The sequence below is a fragment of the Nicotiana tomentosiformis genome, chromosome 3, assembly GCF_000390325.3.
Source record: "Nicotiana tomentosiformis chromosome 3, ASM39032v3, whole genome shotgun sequence".
In the NCBI taxonomy this organism is placed as follows: Eukaryota; Viridiplantae; Streptophyta; class Magnoliopsida; order Solanales; family Solanaceae; genus Nicotiana; species Nicotiana tomentosiformis.
Genome location: NC_090814.1, coordinates 125,938,053 through 125,959,655, shown reverse-complemented (window position 1 = coordinate 125,959,655; position 21,603 = coordinate 125,938,053). Strand labels below are relative to the sequence as shown.

Sequence of the window (21,603 nt, the reverse complement as noted above, 5' to 3'; positions counted from 1 at the left end):
TTCTTTCTTTGGTGTTTGATGCAAGCTATCCATAAGAATATATTTACTAGTCATTTAAATTTCTATGGATGTAAAAGTTAGTATAATTATAATTTTTGGACGGCTGAAAAACGTGCGGTAATTCTTCTAAATACTTAGATAAATCGATTTAATGTTGTTCTGCAAAGCTTTCTTCATAGAACAATGGAAGGTTGTGTACTAAACTGTGGATTCTTGGGTTAATTCTTCATTTTTCTTACTATATATTCTACTGTTATAGATATATAGAGTTGGCTCTCTGAAATTTGCCATCATTTTCTTAGTAATACTTGCTAGTTTATTCGACTAATTAAGAACTTAGGAGTCTGAGTTAGATTCTCGACTTTATTGTTTGTGAGACCACAAAGAAGTTATATAGTGGGACCAGACGCATGTAGTGAAAGTTGATTTCTGGAACTTTAGAACATATATTTCATTATGTTGTAATTCTTCTCCAGTAATATCCAATTAGTCTGTGATTTTATGAACATAAGTTAACCAAAACTAAAACCCTTTCAAAAAGAAATTTATGATTGTATATTACACTAATTGAATCACAATTCTTTTGAGATTAGCTATCTCACCTTTTATATGGGATAGCTAATCCCACAATTTTAGTACAAAATGATTTCCGGTACTAATTAATACCCATATAATCAAACTCGGTTTGCAAACTGTAAAACAACGTAAACTCACATCTCCGTGTTCACCTTTTAGGGTGTTATTCACCATAATCGAACAAAAGTTGTTCTCGTACAGGTGAATGTGATAGACCTAATCTTGGAAGTGAGTACATTTTAAACACTTGTAATAACCAAATCTTCTGAACAAGTATTCGAACTTTAAGATGAAATTAAGAATGTACAAAACGGATAGGTGTTGAATTTTATGATCTGCCATCTCTGAAACTGCCTGCAAAAAAACTTAATTATTCTTTATTATATATATTACTACCTAAGTTCTCAAGTCTGATCTCCAGTAACCAACTTGATAGTAGCATAATTGAGTAGTATGTAGTAGCCATATAGGAAGGCATCTTTTGCGAATGCATGCACGATAAAACACACTTCCTATTTGCTCGTCAACTACTATCAATAATTTATAAATTAGCGTTTTGCCGTTAAACTAGAGATAGAACACTGTTGATTGATCAGTTGCCTGGTTTGGTTTATCCAGTCACTGGGTTAAAGCCTAGTAGCCCTGCAATCTTTTGTTTTTTTTCTTTTTTCTGTTTTCTTTTTTGGGCTTCTTTTCCCTCTTTTTGATCAATCGTTTAATTGATTCTCATTCAAAACCAGATAATTAATTAAGAAAATCAATTTGTGTAACGTTCAACGAAGTGGGTAATAACCGGAAGACTACAACATGCATATCCACAAAAAAATGACTAGTATTTTCTTTACATTAACTTAAGCCTCGACATATTCCAGGATTTAAACTTTTAAGATTATATTGAACCAATTATATATTTAAAGTTATAGGTTCAAATCTATTATTTTTGTAATTTTAATGAATTTTTACACATAAATTTTTACTCAACGTCGAAAGTTATGGATTCAATTGAACTCATAACTACCACACTATATCCGCTTCTGAATTAGCTAGAGTCACATTACCCAATACCTATATTAGTGGTAGATAATAAATATTTGATGAACTGGTCAAGTTGAGCATAATTAACGTACATAGACACCACTGTTAATAAGAGAAAATCATTGGTTGTACAATAAATATATATGTAGCACTAGGTTATTTAATTTATAAATCTAAATAACCGCTAATTACTAAAGCGCTTAAATTAAAAATGACCGATGAATATATAATATAGTGATTAAAATATAAAGATTAGAAAAAATAAACAATAAATTCTAACCACTAATTATTTAAAGATTCCATTTTTTTTATTTATATTCAACAATATATAGTTGGTCAACTTGGTCAAGTGTAATTGTACTACAGACAAGTTAAAAAGAAACCCTAGAAACAAAGAAGCCTTAAGAGGAAAAGGAAAGGAAGGTTATATATATGAATGAGTACAAGCATGGAAGCAAGAAAAGGAGAGGTATTTGGAATCTATAATTCTTCTATGCATGACAGTGTGTGAAAGGGAAAGGTGATAAGTAATGGACAGAGATTGGATTGCATCAGTACTCTATTCACTAGATCCAAGAACCTTTTTTTTTAAAGAATGGACACAGCTAGCTGCTGCAAAACTCCAACTTGGGCTAAGGTGCCCTTTTTCTAAAGTAGAAAAAGGTTTCTGTGGTCCTCTTTAGAAAAGAAATGTATTGCTTTTATTATAAGTTAGGGCATGCACGTGATAAGGAGACAATTTATTTTTGAGTAGCTCGTGAAAAATGAAATCTTCCTTTGTCCTCCCACCTAAGATGAAATTATACTTCCAATTATATGGCCATTATTATAATATTTTAACGAATTGAACTTCTCGATATTTAAAGTGTAAAATAATTTATACACTCTTAGATCAGTACCCTAAATAATAATTACATGTAAGTGTATAGAAAGTGAAATTGTATATTGTTGGCCTAAATAAGTTTGTTTTGATGATTGACAAAGGAACACATATATGAACCGGGTCCATGGACATTGTACACAGGTGACGGGTAGAATCAAGCAAAAGGCATGCACGTGAAAGGAATAAGTATAAGTGGCTATTTCTGATAATCCCTGAACGAAAAGGTTGCATATTTGATAAGGAGCAGGACTCCTTACTTGAAGAGAACTCTATCTAAGATAAGGAAAGAGTTAGAAGTTGAAGATAACTAGAACTCTTCCACCAAGGAAGAGTAAAGCATTAGACTTCTAGTTAATCTTTATTTACTAACTCTATATATATCAGTTGTGTTCTCTTTTACAAGCGATGCACACATACTGAAGTTAAGCACGAATTGAGAGCAAAATAGCAAGGCATTTTGTGAGCAACTCCTGTGAGATTTAAGAGTGCGATCCTAAAGCTACACGAACCAGATTGAAGAACCAGCTCCATAAAGAGTTTTATGTGTCTTTCTTTATTTCTAGTTCAAAGTGTAGTATGTGTTTTGAGTTGTACCTTTCAGCTTTCTAAGAAGCAAATTGTACTAGATACCTGAGTTGTATCTTTCAAGTTAGAGGTAACTTGAAGTAGTTGCAACAGCCTGTGGCGTGTTGCTATAAGGGTTAGAGTTAATCCTTAGGTTTGCAAGAGGTTGTAAACTCTAATTGTATTGTTCAAGTTAGAGTTAACTTGAAGCAGTCCCAACAGCCTGTGGTTGGTTGCTACAAGGGTTAGAGGTAATCCTTAGGTTTGCAAGAGTTTGTAAACTTTGTTGTTGGCTCAAAATTATAGTGAAGTGTTTGGAGAAAATCCTACTGGGTAGTAGGTCGTGGTTATTTCACCTTTTGAGCCGGGTATTTTCCACATAAAAATCCTTGAGTTCTTTACTTTCTCCATTATTTATTCTGCAACTGTAGTGTAAGGAACGCATAGAAGAACCAGGTCCTTCGATAATCCAGTGCACGCGAAAATCAGGCACCACACAAATCACCCATCTTGTGTAGTATTGAAGTATAAAACATCAATTGGTATCAGAGCGGGTTATCCTTGAAGAGGCTAACACCTTAGAAAAAGATCAAGATGAGTGCACTACCTGAAATTTATAAAGAGCAATCCACCACTAGGCCACCACTATTCAATGATCACTGTTATTCTTTGTGGAAGGAGAGGAGAAGAGATCACTTGCAGATAACTGATGGGTGCTTCAAATATGGTAAAAAGAACCACATGATCAAGAACTGTCCTATGTGGGAAGTCGAGTGGAAAAAGGAGAAATCTGAAAGAAGGAATAGAAAGAAGGAACAGGTTCATGACAAGAAGAACTACAACAAAAGGTCATCCAAAGCAATGGTTTCTACTTGGAAAGATAGTTCAGATGAGGACATTGATGATAATGTTGAACGAGCTCTCATAGCAATTCGAGAATCTGAAGATGAACCTAATGAAGAATCTGAGATAAGTTTTCTGGACCTTAAGGATAAAATTAAAATCCTTTCTAAAGATAGACTATCAAAATTGTTGTTAACTTTAATTGATGAATCTAAGAATATAAGTTCTGAAAAAGAACAGTTGTCAAAAGAGTGTAACTTTTTAAAAGTAGAATGCAAAAACCTGGAAATAAACGTTTGTAAAACTGAAAAGGAAAATACTGCTTTGAAGAACCAGGTTCATGCACTTGATACAGCTGTCTTAGAACTTAGATCTGAAAATAGGGATAGGAAAAGAGATAGTAAGTGATATACAACTCAACCTAGAGGATGATTAAGGAAGGCTAAAGATGAGCTATTCAAAAAGGAAGAAAATGTAAGAGTTTTGAAAGAGGACTTAACAAAGGTTAAACATGACCTTGATAGAACATGTAAATGGAACAGGTCTTCCAATGCACTTTCATGACTACAAGAACACCATAGTAGTAACAGAAAGGGACTTAGCTTTGGGAACTCTGCACCTAAATGGGGTCCCAAAAGCAAGTACCTCACACTTCCTAAGAACAAGATTTGCACACATTGTGAAAAATAGGTCACTATAAAAGTGAATGCACTGCAAAAGAAAAGGCAAGTCAAAAGAACAAAGAATTTGTTCAAGGGAAAAATGAGCTACCAAGTTGGGCTAAAAAGAATTTGATTCATTCTTTTGCCTATAGAAAGGGACCCAAACTAGTTTGGGTTCCTAAGACTAACCCTTGATTTACTTTTGGAGGTCCAAGTGAAGGGAAGCAGCCAAATATGGTACATGGATAGTGGCTGCTCAAAGCATATGATAGAAAGCAAGAACCAGTTCCTTTCACTTGAGGACCTTAATGGAGGTAATATCTCCTTTGAAAATGGGGAAAAAGGTGAGATCATTAGGGTTGGAAAGGTAGGTAAGACTGACTTGATAGATGGACTGAAGTATAATCTAATAAGTGTATCACAATTGTGTGATAGAGGTAACATGATAACATTCACATCTACCAAATGCTTTCTGATTAATCTTACCACTAACAAGATAGTTTTGGAGGGAAAAAGAGTGAACAACATATATGTTGTAGATCTGTCCATACTTTCATAAAATGAATTCACTTGCTTAAGTGTGTTGGATAATGATCCCCTCCTTTGGCACAAGAGACTTGGACATTCCAGTCTAAGTCAACTAAACAAACTAGTCTCCAAGGATTTGGTGATAGGACTGCCTGACATTAAGTTCAAGGAAGATAAAGTTTGTGAGGCTTGTGCAAGAGGGAAGCAGGTAAGATCCTCTTTTAAAAGCAAGAAAGTGGTAAGCACCACCAGGATGATGGAACTGGTCCATATAGATCTTTGTGGACCAATGAGAACATTGAACAGATGCGGTAAGAGATATGTGATGGTGCTTGTTGATGATTACTCTAGGTTTACTTGGACGTTGTTTTTAATATCTAAAGATGAAGCATTTGACATGTTCACTTCTTTTGTTAGAAAAACTCAGAAATAACTAGGTTATCAACTTGCATCAATTAGGTCTGATCATGGTACTGAATTTGAGAATGCTAAATTTGCTGAATTTTGTGATGAGCATGGCATAAATCATAATTTTTCTGCTCCTAGGACTCCACAACAAAATGGAGTAGTTGAAAAAAAGAATAAGGCTTGAAGATATGGCTAGGACTATGCTTCTTTCTAGTAAACTGCCCCATAGTTTCTGGGCAGAAGCTGTGAACACTGCATGTTACATCATAAATAGGTACATGACTAGACCTCTTGTTGAGAAGACTCCCTATGAGTTACTTAAAGGGAGAAAGCCAAATATATCCCACCTTAGGGCATTTGGATGAAAGTGTTTTGTGCACAATAATGGTAAAGACTCCCTAGGTAAGTTTGATCCCAGAAGTGATGAGGGAGTATTCTTGGGATATTCTTCACATAGTAAAGCTTACAAGATTTATAACAAAAGAACTATGTGTGTAGAAGAAAGTGCACATGTAGTTTTTGATGAAACTAACATTCTTTCTGAGAGACAGGAACATGAAGATGAAGCAATTGGGCTGGTTAGAAACTCAAATGAAACCACAGCCCAGATTGAAGCTGCACCAAAGGAAGGAACATGTCCTTCTACCTAGGGCAACCTAACAAGGGGAACTGAACAAAGAAGAACTGATCCTCAAACCCTGAGGGAACCAGTCCATGAACTTGTTCCTCAACAACAAAACACTAAAGGAACATTTAGGGAAAACCAGCTGGTTGTGAAACCTTATAAATACCAAAGTTCTCATCTCATTGAGAACATAATTACTGATCCAACCTCTCGAATCAAAATCAGATCTTCTTTGAAGAATCTTTGTGCTTTTGATGCTTTTCTATCTCTTATTGAACCTAAAAATGTTGCTGAGGCTTTGTAGGATGCAAACTAGGTGAATACAATGCAAGATGAACTCAACCAATTTGAGAGAAGTCAAGTTTGGAATCTGGTACAAAGACCCAAGGACAGATCAGTAATTGGCACTAAATGGGTCTTCAGAAACAAACTTGATGAAGATGGAATAGTCACAAGGAACAAGGCAAGATTGGTGGTTTAAGGATATAGTCTAGAGGAGGGCATAGACTATAATGAGACTTTTTCTCCAGTTGCAAGATTGGAAGAAATCAGACTCCTCATAGCCTTTGCTGCTTACATGGAATTCACTCTCCGTCAGATGGATGTCAAGAGTGCCTTCATCAGTGGCTATCTAAAGGAAAAAGTGTTTGCCAAGCAACCTCCGGGCTTTGAAAGCAAGGAATGTCCTGATCATGTGTACAAGCTTGACAAGGCACTTTATGGGCTCAAGCAGGCTCCAAGAGCATGGTATGAAAGATTATCAAAATTTTTGCTTTAGCATGGCTACAAGAGAGGTAAAATTGACAATACTTTATTCTTGAAAGAAAAAGGTAAAGATCTCTTGGTAGTTCAGATATATGTTGATGATATAATCTTTAGAGTAATCACTGATAAGTTAAGTAAAACATTTGCTAAACTAATGGGGAGTGAATTTGAAATGAGCATGATGGGTGATCTTAATTTCTTTTTAGGCTTACAAATTAAATAAAATTCAAATGGAACTATGATCCATCAACAGAAATATGTAAAAGAGTTGCTTAAAAGGTTTAAAATGGAAGATTCCAAAAAAATTGACACTCCTATTGCAACAACTAGAAAATTGGATGTGGATGAACCAGGTTCATGTATTGATTAGAAGTTGTATAGGGGAATGATTGGCTCCTTGTTGTATCTTACTGCTAGCAGACCTGACATTGTTTTCAGTGTAGGACTTTGTGCTAGATTTCAGATAAATCCAAAGGAGTCGCACTTGACTGCTGTCAAGAGGATCTTGAGATACCTAAAAGGCACCACTGACCTCTGTCTATGGTATTCAAAGGTTGTATCCCCATCTTTTGTGATAGCACCAGTGCAATTAGATGTTGGGCATCGTTTTCAAAGGAATAATTTTGAGAGGTGTTGATCAGTGTGGAATTTTGTGCTACTGATAAGGAAATTGCTAACATCTTCATAAAAGCTTTGAGTAGGGATCACTTTGAAAGGAACAGGTTAGAATTAGGGATGATTAAGATCACCTAAAAGAAACCGATTCTAACTCAATAATTGGTTAGATATTTAGATTAGATATTGCTAAGTATCATGCTTTTATTAGTATACTCTTGTGCCATGTGCTAAAATGACTCACTGATGTCTAATGATATTATCCTTATTTTCTTGGAAAAAATCAATCTTACACAAGAGAACTTTCAATGAATAACCTGGTTCATCGAGCTTATAAGGTATGTATTCTACACTCCGCATAATTTGAAATAACTGCACATGGATCATGAATTGAAAAGAGTCCCACTTTATCCCAAACTACTTTTGAACCAATTAGTTACAAACGAACCAGTTTCATCAAGAGTCCCACGCACCATAATTGCCGAAATATTTGGGGAAGAGTCGAACGTCTTTTCAAACTAAAACTTCCAATGTGATTAGACTTCTAGACTTCAAAAAGGTGTCGTTATATACTCAACCTTTTCCTCTTTAAATTGATCTAACCTTACCCTCTTATCTCAAATTTTTTGAAAGATCAAAATCTCTAAAACCTCAAAACTCTCTCTATTTCTCTTAAGTTTCTGAACTGATCAAATGGAAAACACCCATGAGAATCCCAAAAACTTAGAAAACCCTTACTCACCACCCAAAGAACCTTCACCCACACTTTCAACCACCCAAACCCCCAAGAAAAAGCATATCAAAATGATTGCATGTAACACAGTGGCCAGTAGAGAACAAGCTAAGAAATTGAGTGAGATGCTACAAGCTAGTCAAGTAGAAGAACCCTAAAAATCTGATGAGTCCTTCAAGTCTGCGACTGAGTGGGAAGAACCAGTTTCATCTGAAACTGAGCAGGTAACTTCTGGGTTAAAAATTTCTGATGTTGCTGCTAAAATTGCTGAGAATCTTGAAAATAGGTTTGTGTTGGTTGGTACGATTGCTGGTGTAGAAACTAGTCGGTCTGAAAAAATTGGTAGTAAAAAAAAAATGAGTGAGGGTGTTGAAGTAGATGTGAAGGAAAAGGGAGAAGAAAGAGTGGTTGGATCTTCACCCACTCTTGTTGGTTTGACTGAAGAAGCTGGAGCAATGATTATATTAAGTGAAGAGATTAGTGATAATGAGGAGACTATGAATGAAAGTATGGGGATAGAATCACAGGAGATAGGTGATGGTTCTGGTAATAGAAGTGCAGCAGATGGGATGGGTAGGTTAAGGAAACAATTTCATGAACTAGTTCCTTCTCTTGTTAAAATAGACAAGAGTCCTGATCTGCTGCAAAAGGTGTCAGATAGTTACAATCAAAAAAAGAAGAACAAAGTTGGAAAGACTGCAGGAAAGGGCATGAGTGGCACTAAGAGAAAGAGTGCTCCTTTTATCCTTGTAGCAACTCCTCCCACAAGAGGAATAACTACAAGGATCCAGAAGAAGCAGAGTGAGGCCAATGTAAAAAGGGCCTTAGCTGAGAATGCCAAGAAAGTCGCTTGAAAAAATAAATACTGTTAAGCCAAGTGGAGTAGTCCAGATTGAGGAGATGAACCTGGTTCTTGAATAAATGTTGGTTCCCAGTTTTTAACCCTTCCTAAGCCTAGTTTTAACCAATGACCCAAGTAAGATTTCTCTGTCTTTTGTTCATGGTTCTATATTTTTATTTCTTCTTATACTTTGTGGTAGGATCTTATCAATCAATGAAATTCACTGCTTTTGCTCTAATTATTTGTTGATATTTCTTAGGTGGCTAATATCCTTAGATTGATAAAGAGAAAATTGAATCCATGATTGCATTTGAAGTAGCCTCAGTGCCCATGAGTGATATCTGCTAAAATTTGGTTACTTAACTTAATTATGCAACTTTTCGATGATACCAAAAGAAGGAAGATAAGGTGTGCCTTTGCTTTGGACTGTGATGTTTATAACCTAATGAACCTGGTCCTTGATGATTTGTGTCTTTAAAATGGAAAATGTTCTAATAGTGTGCTGATGTTGGGCCGAGTTGAAACAGGTTTCATGCTTATGAAAAGTTCGAAGTTTGTCAACATCAAAACGGGAGAATTAGTTGGCATGTGTAAGTTTGTTTTGATGATTAACAAAGGAACACATGCATGAACCAGGTCCATAGACAGTGTACACAGGTGATGGGTAGAATCAAGAAAAAGGCATGCACGTGAAAGGGATAAATATAAGTGGTTATTTTTTATAATTCCTGAACGAAAAGGTTGCATATTTGATAAGGAGTAGGACTCCTTACTTGAAGAGAACTCTATCTAAGATAAGGAAAGAGTTAGAAGTTGAAGATAACTAGAACTCTTCCACCAAGGAAGAGTAAAGCATTAGACTTCTAGTTAATCTTTATTTACTAACTCTATATATATCAGTTGTGTTCTCTTTTACAAGCGATGCACACATACTGAAGTTAAGCACGAATTGAGAGCAAAATAGCAAGGCATTTTGTGAGCAATTCCTGTGAGATTTAAGAGTGCGATCCTGAAGCTACACGAACCAGATTGAAGAACCAGCTCCATAAAGAGTTTTATGTGTCTTTCTTTATTTCTAGTTCAAAGTGTAGTAGGTATTTTGAGTTGTACCTTTCAGCTTTCTAAGAAGTAAATTGTACTAGGTACCTGAGTTGTATCTTTCAAGTTAGAGGTAACTTGAAGTAGTTGCAACCGCCTGTGGCGTGTTGCTATAAGGGTAAGAGTTAATCCTTAGGTTTGCAAGAGGTTGTAAACTCTAGTTGTATTGTTCAAGTTATAGTTAACTTGAAGCAGTCGCAACAGCCTGTGGCTGGTTGCTACAAGGGTTAGAGGTAATCCTTAGGTTTGCAAGAGTTTGTAAACTTTGTTGTTGGCTCAAAGTTATAGTGAAGTGTTTGGAGAAAATCCTACTAGGTAGTAGGTCGTGATTTTTTCACCTTTTGAGCCGGGTATTTTTCACGTAAAAATTCTTGTGTTCTTTACTTTCTGCATTATTTATTCCGCAACTGTAGTGTAAGGAACGCATAGAAGAATCAGGTCCTTCGATAATCCAGTGCACGCGAAAATCAGGCACCACATAAATCACCCCCCTGTTGTGTGGTATTGAAGTATAAAATATCAGTATCCACACTGAGATCGATCCTTGCTATCAACTTTTTGATCAATGTATATGATATCTTTATATTGTGTGTGCATGAGTTAAATCCTTTTCTAATATACACATGTGTATGGGATTAATCTAATTACTTGTACTCTTGATCGTTATGTATATTTTCTTTTCGGTGGATATAAGAAGAAGAAAAACTAGTAGGAAAAGTAGTTAAGATATTGAATGGCTCTTTTTCCTCTGGCCAAGGAAAGGAAAATGCTATTTTCACGTGACAAAGCTAAGTCTTAGTATTAATGTTATCGGAGGGTGTGGTCCATTTGCTTGAACCATTCTGTAGATTTAATGAATTTTTTATCTTATTAATAGTGCTTACGGCCTACCTATAACTATATCCATTTAAAAAAGAATAAAAATGGAGTAAATTACTCTACGGAGAAGATCCCAAAAATTTTATGTTTTGCTTAATGTAAGTGAACCTAAATTGATCTATACTATATACAGTATATATGTACCTAATCCTCCTTGCCTACAGCTGAATAAAAGATAGCACTAATACACGAGCTCCATTAAATTTATTTTTCTTTTTTTTCCTGAGTACAGTAGCTAGTTTCATTATATCTTCAGCCCAGGTTAATGTATGATTTAATTAGATTCAAATAATACCTACAAATCCTAAATATATGCTGAAGCTAAAAGTATTAAAAGAGTTACTTTTTTATAAATAGAGAAATTGAATTATTATCCTTGATTCACAGACTTAGTATTTAAAACAAACTATAATTAGAGATGTTAAAAAACATTATGCAATATTTATTATTGATTTTTCTAAATTTACTTAGTTGAATATGCTTAAAAATAAAAAGAATATCTTTAATACTTTTATTTCTTACAAAACTGAGATTGAAAATTAAGTAATTAGTAGAAAGATAAAGAGAATTAGACCTGATAGTAGAATGGAATGTTTACTTCTGACCGATTCTAATGAAAAAAGAAGAAGGAATAATTCAAAAAGTAACATCTCCTTAGTTACTCAGTCTAACAAAGTAGTTGAATGGAAGAATAGAACATTAAAGCAAGTGATGAACTCCACATAAGTAACCGGTTTCTGAAAAGAAAAAACAAAGCCCAAGTTTGAACAAAGAAAATTAGAGAAAGAAAGAAAGACAAGTTATGGACCACAAATTCCAAAACATTATGGTTTAAAAATCCAACCAAGGAATAAGGATGTGTGTCATATATTGGTCAAAGTCTCAATTGTAACTTTGCTTCCAAACTCCTCAAAGATGGAAAGATCTATTCCTATGTTTTGAATGAGTTGTTGTTTTCTTCTCGAAAAGCCTAAAGCTGCTGCTGCCATTGGTACGTACATGGGAACAATTAAAACATGAATTGATAACAAACTACTTTTCCTTCTCTTGAAGTATATATGTTGCCACCAATTTCATTCCCCTCATTTAAATTATAGTTACTTATACTCAAATTTGAAGAGCCTATTACAATTTAGTATAAAATATTTGTTCTCTATATCCTTTAAAGAAGTTTAGGAAAAACACTTTTTTGTCAAATGGGATGGAATAATATACTAGTTCTTTTCTCCCTTCTGTTTGTGTAATTCTCTGCAACTTTTTGTAAGCTGTCGCTAAAAGGTACTAAACAATTGTAAAATCTGCCCAAATAGCATAATCAAACAAAATGCAACTACATGGTCCACAACTTATCAAGATGTTATATGTAAATTGCATAAGAATTAGAACAATCAATTTTGGCTCTATATGTATCGATCATAAGGAAAATCTAATATCCTCTATTTCTCAGCCATTCAAGAAATTAGGAGTACTTATTTCAATTCTAGCCCAACACAAAAGGTATTTTTAAGGTTACAAATTTTACTTTTTACGGCGAATTTTATATACATATCTTTTGGAAGGTTTAATCTGTATATCAAGGATGAAAGGTAATTATATCACACGTCATACATCTAGTAACAAACAAAACATGATCCAAAAAGAACGACCCACAATTTAAAAATTAATTGCATGACTATATAAAATTATAGTCTTGACAAAATATTGTGAAGAGCTAGGACAATGTTATCATAGTACTCCCATACACGTGGCACATCCTTATCCCTAGCTGCAAAATCCAATCTTGAAACAGTATTGAACAAAATGGAGTAGAGCTTCCTCAACTGAGGCCTCTGATTTCCTGGTTTAGCTTGGATTATGGTGTAGATATCTTGTTTCAGTAAAGTTGAGCTTTTTCTCAAAGCCTTTTGAGCTTCTTTCCATGTTTCTGCCTCTAACAATTCTTTGACTTGTAATAAACTCTTTGCATGGCTTTGAATCCCATCCTCTGCTTCTTCAACTGTCTGGTCAGGAACTGTGATTCTGAAATCAAAGGCATTCGCAGTTTTTTCACTTAAAAGAATGAATGAAGTTACCCCAAGATTTAGACTTGTTCTTCGACTGAAGTGGTGGGAATGGAGGCACATTTGACTTCTGTTTTTGCTTTGCTTTAGGTTAAAGGGGTTGGGACTGGATAAAGGAAAAAGGATTAACGGTTGGTTTGGTTTTTGGACCAAAGGTAGTAGTGCCATTATAAAAAATATGGACTTATTGATTTTTCAAGATTGAACAAATTTAATTGGAGAATATCTGAAGAAGTTAACGTACCTGAAACAAAATCTGCAAAATGTAAAAGCCAGAGGCAAACAAAATCAAAAGACAGGAATTAATAGTTAGCCCCCGGCGAGGATCGAACTCGCGGCCTTTCGCTTACGAAGCGAACGCAATACCACTATGCTACGGAGGCCTGTCGAAATGTACTCCTCAAACTTTTATAAATAACTGTAATTTCCTTTCCAGACACATCCATTCATCAAGATATTATACAGAATAATTGACCGATCGAGTTCGTTATGAACGATTTAGGAAAATTGAAAAATTATGTGTAAGACCAGGGTAATTAAGAGCATGTGAAGAAGAGAAAAGACAGGGAATATTGTTATGGAATCTTTCTGAGTCTTCTAATCCCCAATTCTGAGTTAGGAGCTTCTTCTTTCTATTCTTGTATTTTCAGTTTCAGTAATTGAGATTCTGCGATGGCTTTGAGTTGAGTTGTATTCGTATTTTACCGTTTGAAGTAACAGAAAAGGTATTTGGGAGTCTCTTTGTTACATAGTCTTAATTCAATATAGATAATTTTGGTATGATGGGAAGTTAACATCACCAATTTCTTTTCACTCTGTCTCATTTTGTCCATAAAAGACCAAACTAGAATGTATCATCGAACATTGTTCACCAAAAAATATTCTAATTGATGTAGTATATACTGTAATGTACGTCAGTCTGACCACCTTGAATCGTTTGATTAATAAATGCCAACCTATTTGCATCCTAAAATAGACAGATCTCCCTTCAAAATCAAGTAAGGGGCAGATATTTTTTTTAATCTAGCCCCTCCCCCGAAAAAAGAGATACAGATACGTTGAACATGATGTTGCTACTCTTGTAAAACCAAGAAATGGTATCTTTCATATAAGTCCAGAGACGATCAATTAGGTGATTCTGAAGACAAATGTAACAGGGTCAGGCTAAGGTCTACGTATTGTACACTATCCTCCACAGGCCCCACATGTGGAATACACCGGGTATATTGTTGTTGTTGTTGAAGCTTAACAAAATAAAAGAGAATCACAAAAGGAAAAAGTAGCTGGTAAAAAAATCTATAATTCTGCATAACAGGATGCAAAACAATAATATTATGGTACATTTACTGGGCAGGTGGTCTTCACTAAGTATGTTGGTGATACAATTAAGAGGAAATTATTCCTTTACATAGAACCCAAGACGCAAATTAAATGAGTATTTCTGAATTATTTTACTACTCAATAATTAGGTGAGGAGGAAAACAAAGCAAAAACAAATGAGAAGTCAATTATAGAATGGTAGAGATATAGTACTACTTTGCAAATAGCTGTCTACGCCTAGTTGGTTTTGCTCTCAAACCAGCTCCATCACCTCTCACTATCTCATCAACTAAATCTTTAAAGATCATCCGCTCCACGTCCAAGACTACAGTTGATAACTCACCAGTGAATATCGTCCAACTCTCTGATCGATGCATCACATCCTCAAGCAATATGTTTTTCCACTCATCTTCCTCATCCTCCAAGTCGCTTTTTGATGGTTTAGCTTGAAGTAGTTCTATCTCCGCGCACAAATCCCTCAGAAGCCTTTGAGCATTCAGAGCGTTCTTTGCTAGCTTCTGGTGTCTCAACCATGGCTCATAAGATGGTCCCACTAACACCAATTTTCCAGCAAGAATCTCATTAACAACATCAAAGATGAGTTTCCTACGTATCTTTTCCTTCGGCTTAGACTGCCTCATCTTTTCATAGCAGAATTCCTCCTTAATTAAAGTGCTTGCCTTGGTTTGTTCCAAGACAAGGAACAGCTCCGGGTTGATAGGGTGACCTGATGGATGGAACTGGAAACTTGTTAGGCTTGAGCCGAGATCCCTGAGAAGGAGTCCTGAAGCCAATAAGATCTCTGAAATGTATCTGTGGTCTGGGTTTGTGTTCTCACAGAGAGACGCAATATAATCCGTGCGAGCCTCATCATGGTTGGAGTTCAACCTCCTGAGCTTCTGAACCAAATTCTCAATGTTTTGTAATTTTTTTCGATTGATTTCCGATGAGAGACCGGAATTGGTGGCATCAGTCGCAAGAGTATTGGCTCGATCACTCTGTGGCGGACTGGAAAATTTATCAGCAACGCTGCAGCTCTCATCTGTCACACAAAATAACATATGATGAGAAACAAAAAATATCCAACTTCTTAAACAGTATACATAAACTGAATAGTCAAAACTGTTTTGATCTCCAGAAGGACAAAAGACTGACACCATAATGGAGACACTTATCTGATATTTCTTGCTGAATGCTGACTACAATATTCATTTGAGCAGCTTTCAAGTATTTGCAATTGATCTTTATTTTCTTACTAAAATTAGAGCTGTAATCTGTTTAGTTTTGAGTGCAGTGAGTAAATTTGTGTCTGATGTGGATGGCAGTGCCGAAGTTGTGATGTGCTACTGAAAAAATCAACTGAAGCAGCAATGTATAAGGTTTACCACAATTTTGGTTGTTCCGGGTGACATAAGTGACCAGAACATGAAAGCATAAAAGCCAGGACGGACAAATTTAATGCACATAAAGAATATATAAATATACACATAGATGTATGTGCCTTTATAGCTTAACATGTTATTATTCAAGTTTTTTGACTGAAGTGAAGGGGACATCTGTATATCATACTGGTGTTCATTGTTTGGGCAAATCCAAGGTGGCTTAAAAGCATCTGTTTAGGCATTTGCTTTGGCTGTTCTGGTGAGAGATGCTCACACATTCACATCCTAAAAAACTTTCTTAACTTCTATTTTTCCTTAGGCTGTCCTTGACCTATTTTATTCAGAGTTGAGTCTCCCTTCTACTTATTTTTCCTGTTAACTTATTTAAAATTATGTTAGTATTCACTTGTATAACCATGGCAGTGAGTCCGTGCATTCAACCCCACCCCCCCACCCCCACCACCCCCCCCAAAAAAGAGATGAATGGGCACAATATTAGTCACTGAACAAGTGTTAAAAGTGCAGCCCGGTGCACAAAGCATCTGGCGTGCACGCAGGGTCCACGGAAGAGTTGCACCCTAAGGGTTAAACTAAACTAAAGTTTAGGGTTCCAAACATAAAGTAGTTTCAACTATTTTCCCACCCTTGCTCAGTCTTTTTCAGCAGGCATTTAAGGGGATAATGTTTCAGCAAATGAGGCAACCTAATAACAAAGTACTAGTATCCAGTAGTTAACTTATCATGATTCACTATCAGTGAATATTCATTCCTGCATGTGTGCCTATTACAAAGAATCTGCATAAGATGTCACTAATATCTACAAATATATCCCCAACATGCCATCGCTTAGGTGCTAGTTCGATTTGAGCAGGAACTCCAACTCAAAATAATAGATCTTGTTATTTCTAGTTATATTTGCTTATGTGAATGTGCTTTTAATTTCTTCACAAAATACTAGGGGAAAGCAGCACCTTTCATGACTGTTGGAGTATGCTTCACAGGGGAGGGTGATTCATCTGCATATACGGCATTGTCAAGAACCGAGACCGGACTTGGATACTCTGGGGCAGATTCAGCTAACAGTTCATCCTCAGAGAGCACCAGAGATGATTTCTGAAATGAAAGTCTCAGCGTCAAGCATGTTATGGTATAGTTCAAGTACTCCTACAAGGCACAAATAAATGGAAGTTTCTTACCTTCTCTACCAAATCACATCTCAGGTAATTGGACGCATCAATAGATGAACTCCGGCTGCTTGTCACCTCAGGAGAGCGCTCAAAACTAGTGACTTCAGAATCTACTTTTGATTCTGCTATTACATTCCCATTGGATTGACCAGAAATCTCATTCCCACGGTAACACAAATTCCTTGATTCACTACTGATCTCACTCGCATGGCCATCATGCTGATGGATGTTTGAAACTCTTGGTCTACGTCTTCCACCAGGGGAACTAGCCTCTGTCTGTTGCTTGTTTGGCTGTCTTCTCGATCTGTTGGAATCAGATGGAGGTGTGGGTGGCCGAGATCTTTTCTCTAGCTCCAGTTTATGCTGTTGCAATCTTGGGCTGATGGATCCTGAGCTCTTTATTGAGCCTGATGTGCTCTCTTTAGGAAGCTGTTGGGACCTTGTTGAAGTTTGTGTAGGTTTCGAAGTTCTTCTTGCTTCATTGGGATTCACTGAACTGCTGCCATAACTAGTTCTTGGGTGATGTTCTTTAGCTGTTCTGCTAGTAGCATTACCCTTTCTTCCGTAAACAGAGTCACCACCATGAAGCTTGGGGAAAGTGGGTAAGCCATCAAGTGGAATCATCGAAGAAGTAGGAATATCAGATTTTTCCACTAATTTTGCTGGCTTCATGATCACTATTGGGGATTCAAAATTCTTTAAGGAATTTGGCCCCCTCTTTGTTGGAGCAGTCAATTGATCACTCTGCCTCATTCTCTGGTTTACCAGTTTTCCACTCTGTGCATAACTCGCAAACTTCTGGTGATGCTCTTTCTGACCAGTAAAATTTGAACCCTGCTCCTCTTTTTCTGTCTCCAGGAGGCCCTTTACCTGCATTGCTTCCAATATCTGTTTAAGAGCTCTTAGATCCTTGCCTGACTGGGTGAATTCTAGATCCTTCAATCTCTTTTCGATCTCACTGTAAACAGAAGGAAATGGGCTCGCAGGCTTTACCAGAGCTTTTGAGATCCTGGATATAGGTTTCTCATACACCCGAGTCTTATCAAGTTGCTTCCAGGGTGCTGGTTCAATGGGAAACCTAGAAATAGGTTTCATTGCCATATCAGGGTTTCTCCACCGAGGAGAAGTAGGTTCTTTCCAGAGGTTCTTCGTGGAATTAGGAGTTCGGATAGGTTTGCATGGCTCAGATACTTCTGAAGACCTTGGAAAAGAAACAGTTTCTTCAACTTGAGAAGATTTGCTCGGACCCGTCTTGCTGTCAGTTGATGACACGGCATCAGGTAGTGTTTCCAGACCCATTAGCTTTGCCACAACACTAGGAGGACGAGCCTGAGTTCCAGATGTTTGCAGCAGAGGTGGTGACTTTGCAATGGTATTATAACCACTATCCTTCTGCATAGATTTTGAGGAAAAGTTAGACTTTGGTTCTGAGTTCAAGCTTCGTACTGGACTCACTCTACTGTCCAAAGAAAGTCTTGGTAGCTCTTTCAGCTTTAGAGCGGATTTTGAAATGTCTCGTAATTCAAAGGGTAAAGGATTTGTTTCCCTCCCATCACATGAGAACCGAGGAGCATCTTTTGAGATTGACGATGTAGAAGTGTCTTTTGAATGATATGATAATGATCTTGTGAGTTCCCTATGTTCATTTGAGTACCAAGGTGCTTCCCGAAGTTTTGCAAGAACTTTGAGAGATTCCTTAAGATCAACGGGCGAATTCTGCTTCCCATTATCATAAGCCCCATCAAAGGATTTCAAAGTCTGCACTGGCCTAGGTGAATCACTGGGCTTCAACATAGATTCTGTCACCTCTTCTTTCATTGTAGGTCCAGCTGAGAACCTCTGAGCTTCTCTATTCATAGAATCCTTAACCACATCCCGAATGTCAAGAGATTGCCGACCAAATTGCGGTGACGCATTTGGTTGCCCTGCAGCTGAGTCTCTTGAAGGAGTTTCAGCAAAACTTAATCGATCAAAAGCTAAGGGCTCTTGTTGACTTATTTTATTACAATCAAGGGAAGAAAAAGAAGATGAACGTGAAGAAGATGAGAATGATGGTCTCGACGATTCTGTAGACAGTCTTTGTTTATCTTGCACAGTCTTGTTTGTGTGGCTTTCCTGCAACAAAAAGTGGTGTCATCAAGCTTTCAAGATATAATATTAAAGAAATTCAGTTGTGTAAAGATACAAGAGTCATTAGACACTCGCAGATTTGGTGAGACGGAACGAAATTAGTGGACTTTAATCTTACACTTCCAAGTTTTAAGAAAAAGGAAAATAAAATTTCAACAATGTGATAAAATTATCTGAATTACAATTCATAACAAAAGAATTGCCAGTTGTTATCAGACATCAGTCAGTCTTGCGCTTGACTATGCAAACCAATAACTCAGCAGTGTCAATGTCCTTGCCAATCACACTCAGTATTAACTGTTTGATGTTTATGACCATATAAATACTCAAACAGGGGCTTAAGTGTCAAATACTTCTCAAATTTGATAGGGAGAAAGAGAGAGGAGAGATATCAAATTAGCACAAATAACTCTTACCATAGCTGCTGATTTTTGGTATGTATTAGCATACTCTTTTTCAGAAGTGCCACTGCCAATGTGAGAACTGCCTGTAACAAATGAGATTTACATGATGTTACAAAAATGATTCTGTAAGAGATCAATTGAAGAATTCTACAAAAACTGAAGCACCCCTATCTACTCATAAAAACCTAATTACAAAAATCTTGCTATATCCTTTGAGGAATCCTAGAAAAAAAAATCTTTTGACCAGTAGGAAATTGTGTGACAAGAATGGTGGTCAGTTTTTGAGAAATGAAACCCACACTAGAAATGAACCAGACGGGTAAAGTGTTGACATAAGAACATGGATAGAAAAATAAAATCTTGATTCCCATTTCCAACAAACAAGCAAATACTTTACAAATGCTGTCATAAACACATTTTAGAATGAACCAAATTGGGCAGAATGAAATACTAAGTATTACCAGATGTGAGCCTTTTAGGGGTGTTGCCAATAAGGCGCCTGCTAGCAAGCATACTTTGGCGATCAAATAGTTGAAAGATTCCTGTCATACATCCAATTTGTTTCTGCAAATCTTGGTTCTCTTCAGTCAATGAATGTAAAAGCTTGGCAGCCATTGTCAAAGTCAAAGCTCTTTACTACACAGCTGGAATCAGTTCTTCACACCACACAAATCAAACAAGAATCTGGGAAACCTCTCCTACGCACCATTCTATGCTTTGTAGTTGTTGGCTCTCGCAACTTCTCACACTGATGAATCAACTCCAGCAGCATAAATCAGAGAATATCTCTCAATTATTAAAGTTTCACTAACTTTTTCATCATCTAGCAACACCCCCTAAGATCAAGATTTGATTTTTACTACTGAGAAATCAAGTTAATGGACTTGTTTTCTCCAGTAACTTCACAAATATGCCAAAATTTCAGTGCTTCAATCTCTTACTAGTAAAAACAAGAAAGAGCTGAGATACCCAAAATAACAAATTAAGTTTCTTTCAACATATGAGACCAAATTAAGCTTGATTTGCTTGAAAAAACCAGAAAAGCTCAAAGAACCCAGTAACCAGAAAATTGTGCAAAAAGCAATGCTAACATCAAATTTGGGAAAATAAAGTAGCTTCAGTTCCCAAGAAAGTGAATATCAGTAACATTAGTGCAAGAACTGTAACAGGGTCATCTTTATAGATCAGCTAGTAAATGTTCCAATGTTATTTTCTTGGAGAATAAAAGGAGGAAAAAGAACACCCCACACACATACAATGGAAGAGATTGAAACAAGTAACTGTATTAGTTGGAGAGAGAAAGAAAGAGAGAGGCGAAATGGGTACATGTGAGTGACAATGAGTTGATAGTGAGGGAGGAGTTGGCAAGAAATAGTAAAGAATTACTGTTATCTAACATTGATAATAGTTAGTAATACTAGTATTATTATTATGGTTTAATGTGGAGGCAAAATGCAGATGTCTTGCATTTGCAGGCCTTACCCCTTCCCTCATCCCATGTGAGAGTTGATTACATGGTCTAAATCTGTCTGCATCCTCATGTGCTGCTGTCAGGCATTCGTGAGATCTAATTAGCCTCATTTTGCTTTCACAGATTAGTTTGGAAAACATCATTTAGCTGCCATAAGTCTTATTTATGTTGTGTGTTGCTATGGTAAATCTTATTTATGTTGTGTGTTGCTACGGTGTTCGGGTCAATTTGCACAAATTTTATTATTTTACTATCAAAAATATCGAGTAATTGTGATTACTAACATTTAAATAAATTGAAAAAGATCACCTAATTTTTTTTTCTGATTGTCATTGAGAGAAGCAACAAAGCAACAATTTACTTTGGCTGCTTAGCTTTCTCTTTTTCCTTCTTTTTTTATGGGAAGGGGGATTTGTGGGGAGGGGGGGGGGGGGGGGAGGGTTCAAGATTATTTATATGTAGAACTATTTTTCTTCCAACATATATTTAGGTGTAACTTCTAATACTCCATAATCTGGAAGAAAAGTTTGGTTTCTGGTCAAAAGTAAAAAAGGATAAGTTTTTCAGATTGTAATTTGAAAATTAAGTTGGATA

The 21,603-nt window shown here is 36.2% G+C and overlaps 2 protein-coding genes and 1 non-coding gene across 3 annotated transcripts; all 3 read right to left on the bottom strand.

Moving 5' to 3' along the window:
- Positions 1-12,683: 12,683 nt before the first annotated feature.
- LOC104112589 (psbQ-like protein 3, chloroplastic) lies at positions 12,684-13,393 on the bottom strand. Its single transcript, XM_009622556.4, has one exon. The coding sequence runs from the start codon at positions 13,281-13,283 to the stop codon at positions 12,738-12,740; it is 546 nt and encodes a 181-aa protein (XP_009620851.1). The 5' UTR covers positions 13,284-13,393; the 3' UTR covers positions 12,684-12,737.
- A 33-nt stretch (positions 13,394-13,426) lies between these two features.
- Positions 13,427-13,498, bottom strand: TRNAT-CGU (transfer RNA threonine (anticodon CGU)). Its single transcript has one exon. It is a non-coding gene; the product is annotated as a tRNA-Thr (tRNA).
- A 901-nt stretch (positions 13,499-14,399) lies between these two features.
- On the bottom strand, positions 14,400-20,886 carry LOC104112607 (protein LONGIFOLIA 2-like). Its single transcript, XM_070197562.1, has 5 exons — positions 20,000-20,886; positions 19,551-19,621; positions 17,014-19,119; positions 16,789-16,930; positions 14,400-15,477 (listed from the first exon to the last, which is right to left on the bottom strand). Exons 1-5 carry the CDS (start codon positions 20,151-20,153, stop codon positions 14,648-14,650), a joined length of 3,303 nt encoding a protein of 1,100 aa, XP_070053663.1. The 5' UTR covers positions 20,154-20,886; the 3' UTR covers positions 14,400-14,647.
- Positions 20,887-21,603: the final 717 nt, after the last annotated feature.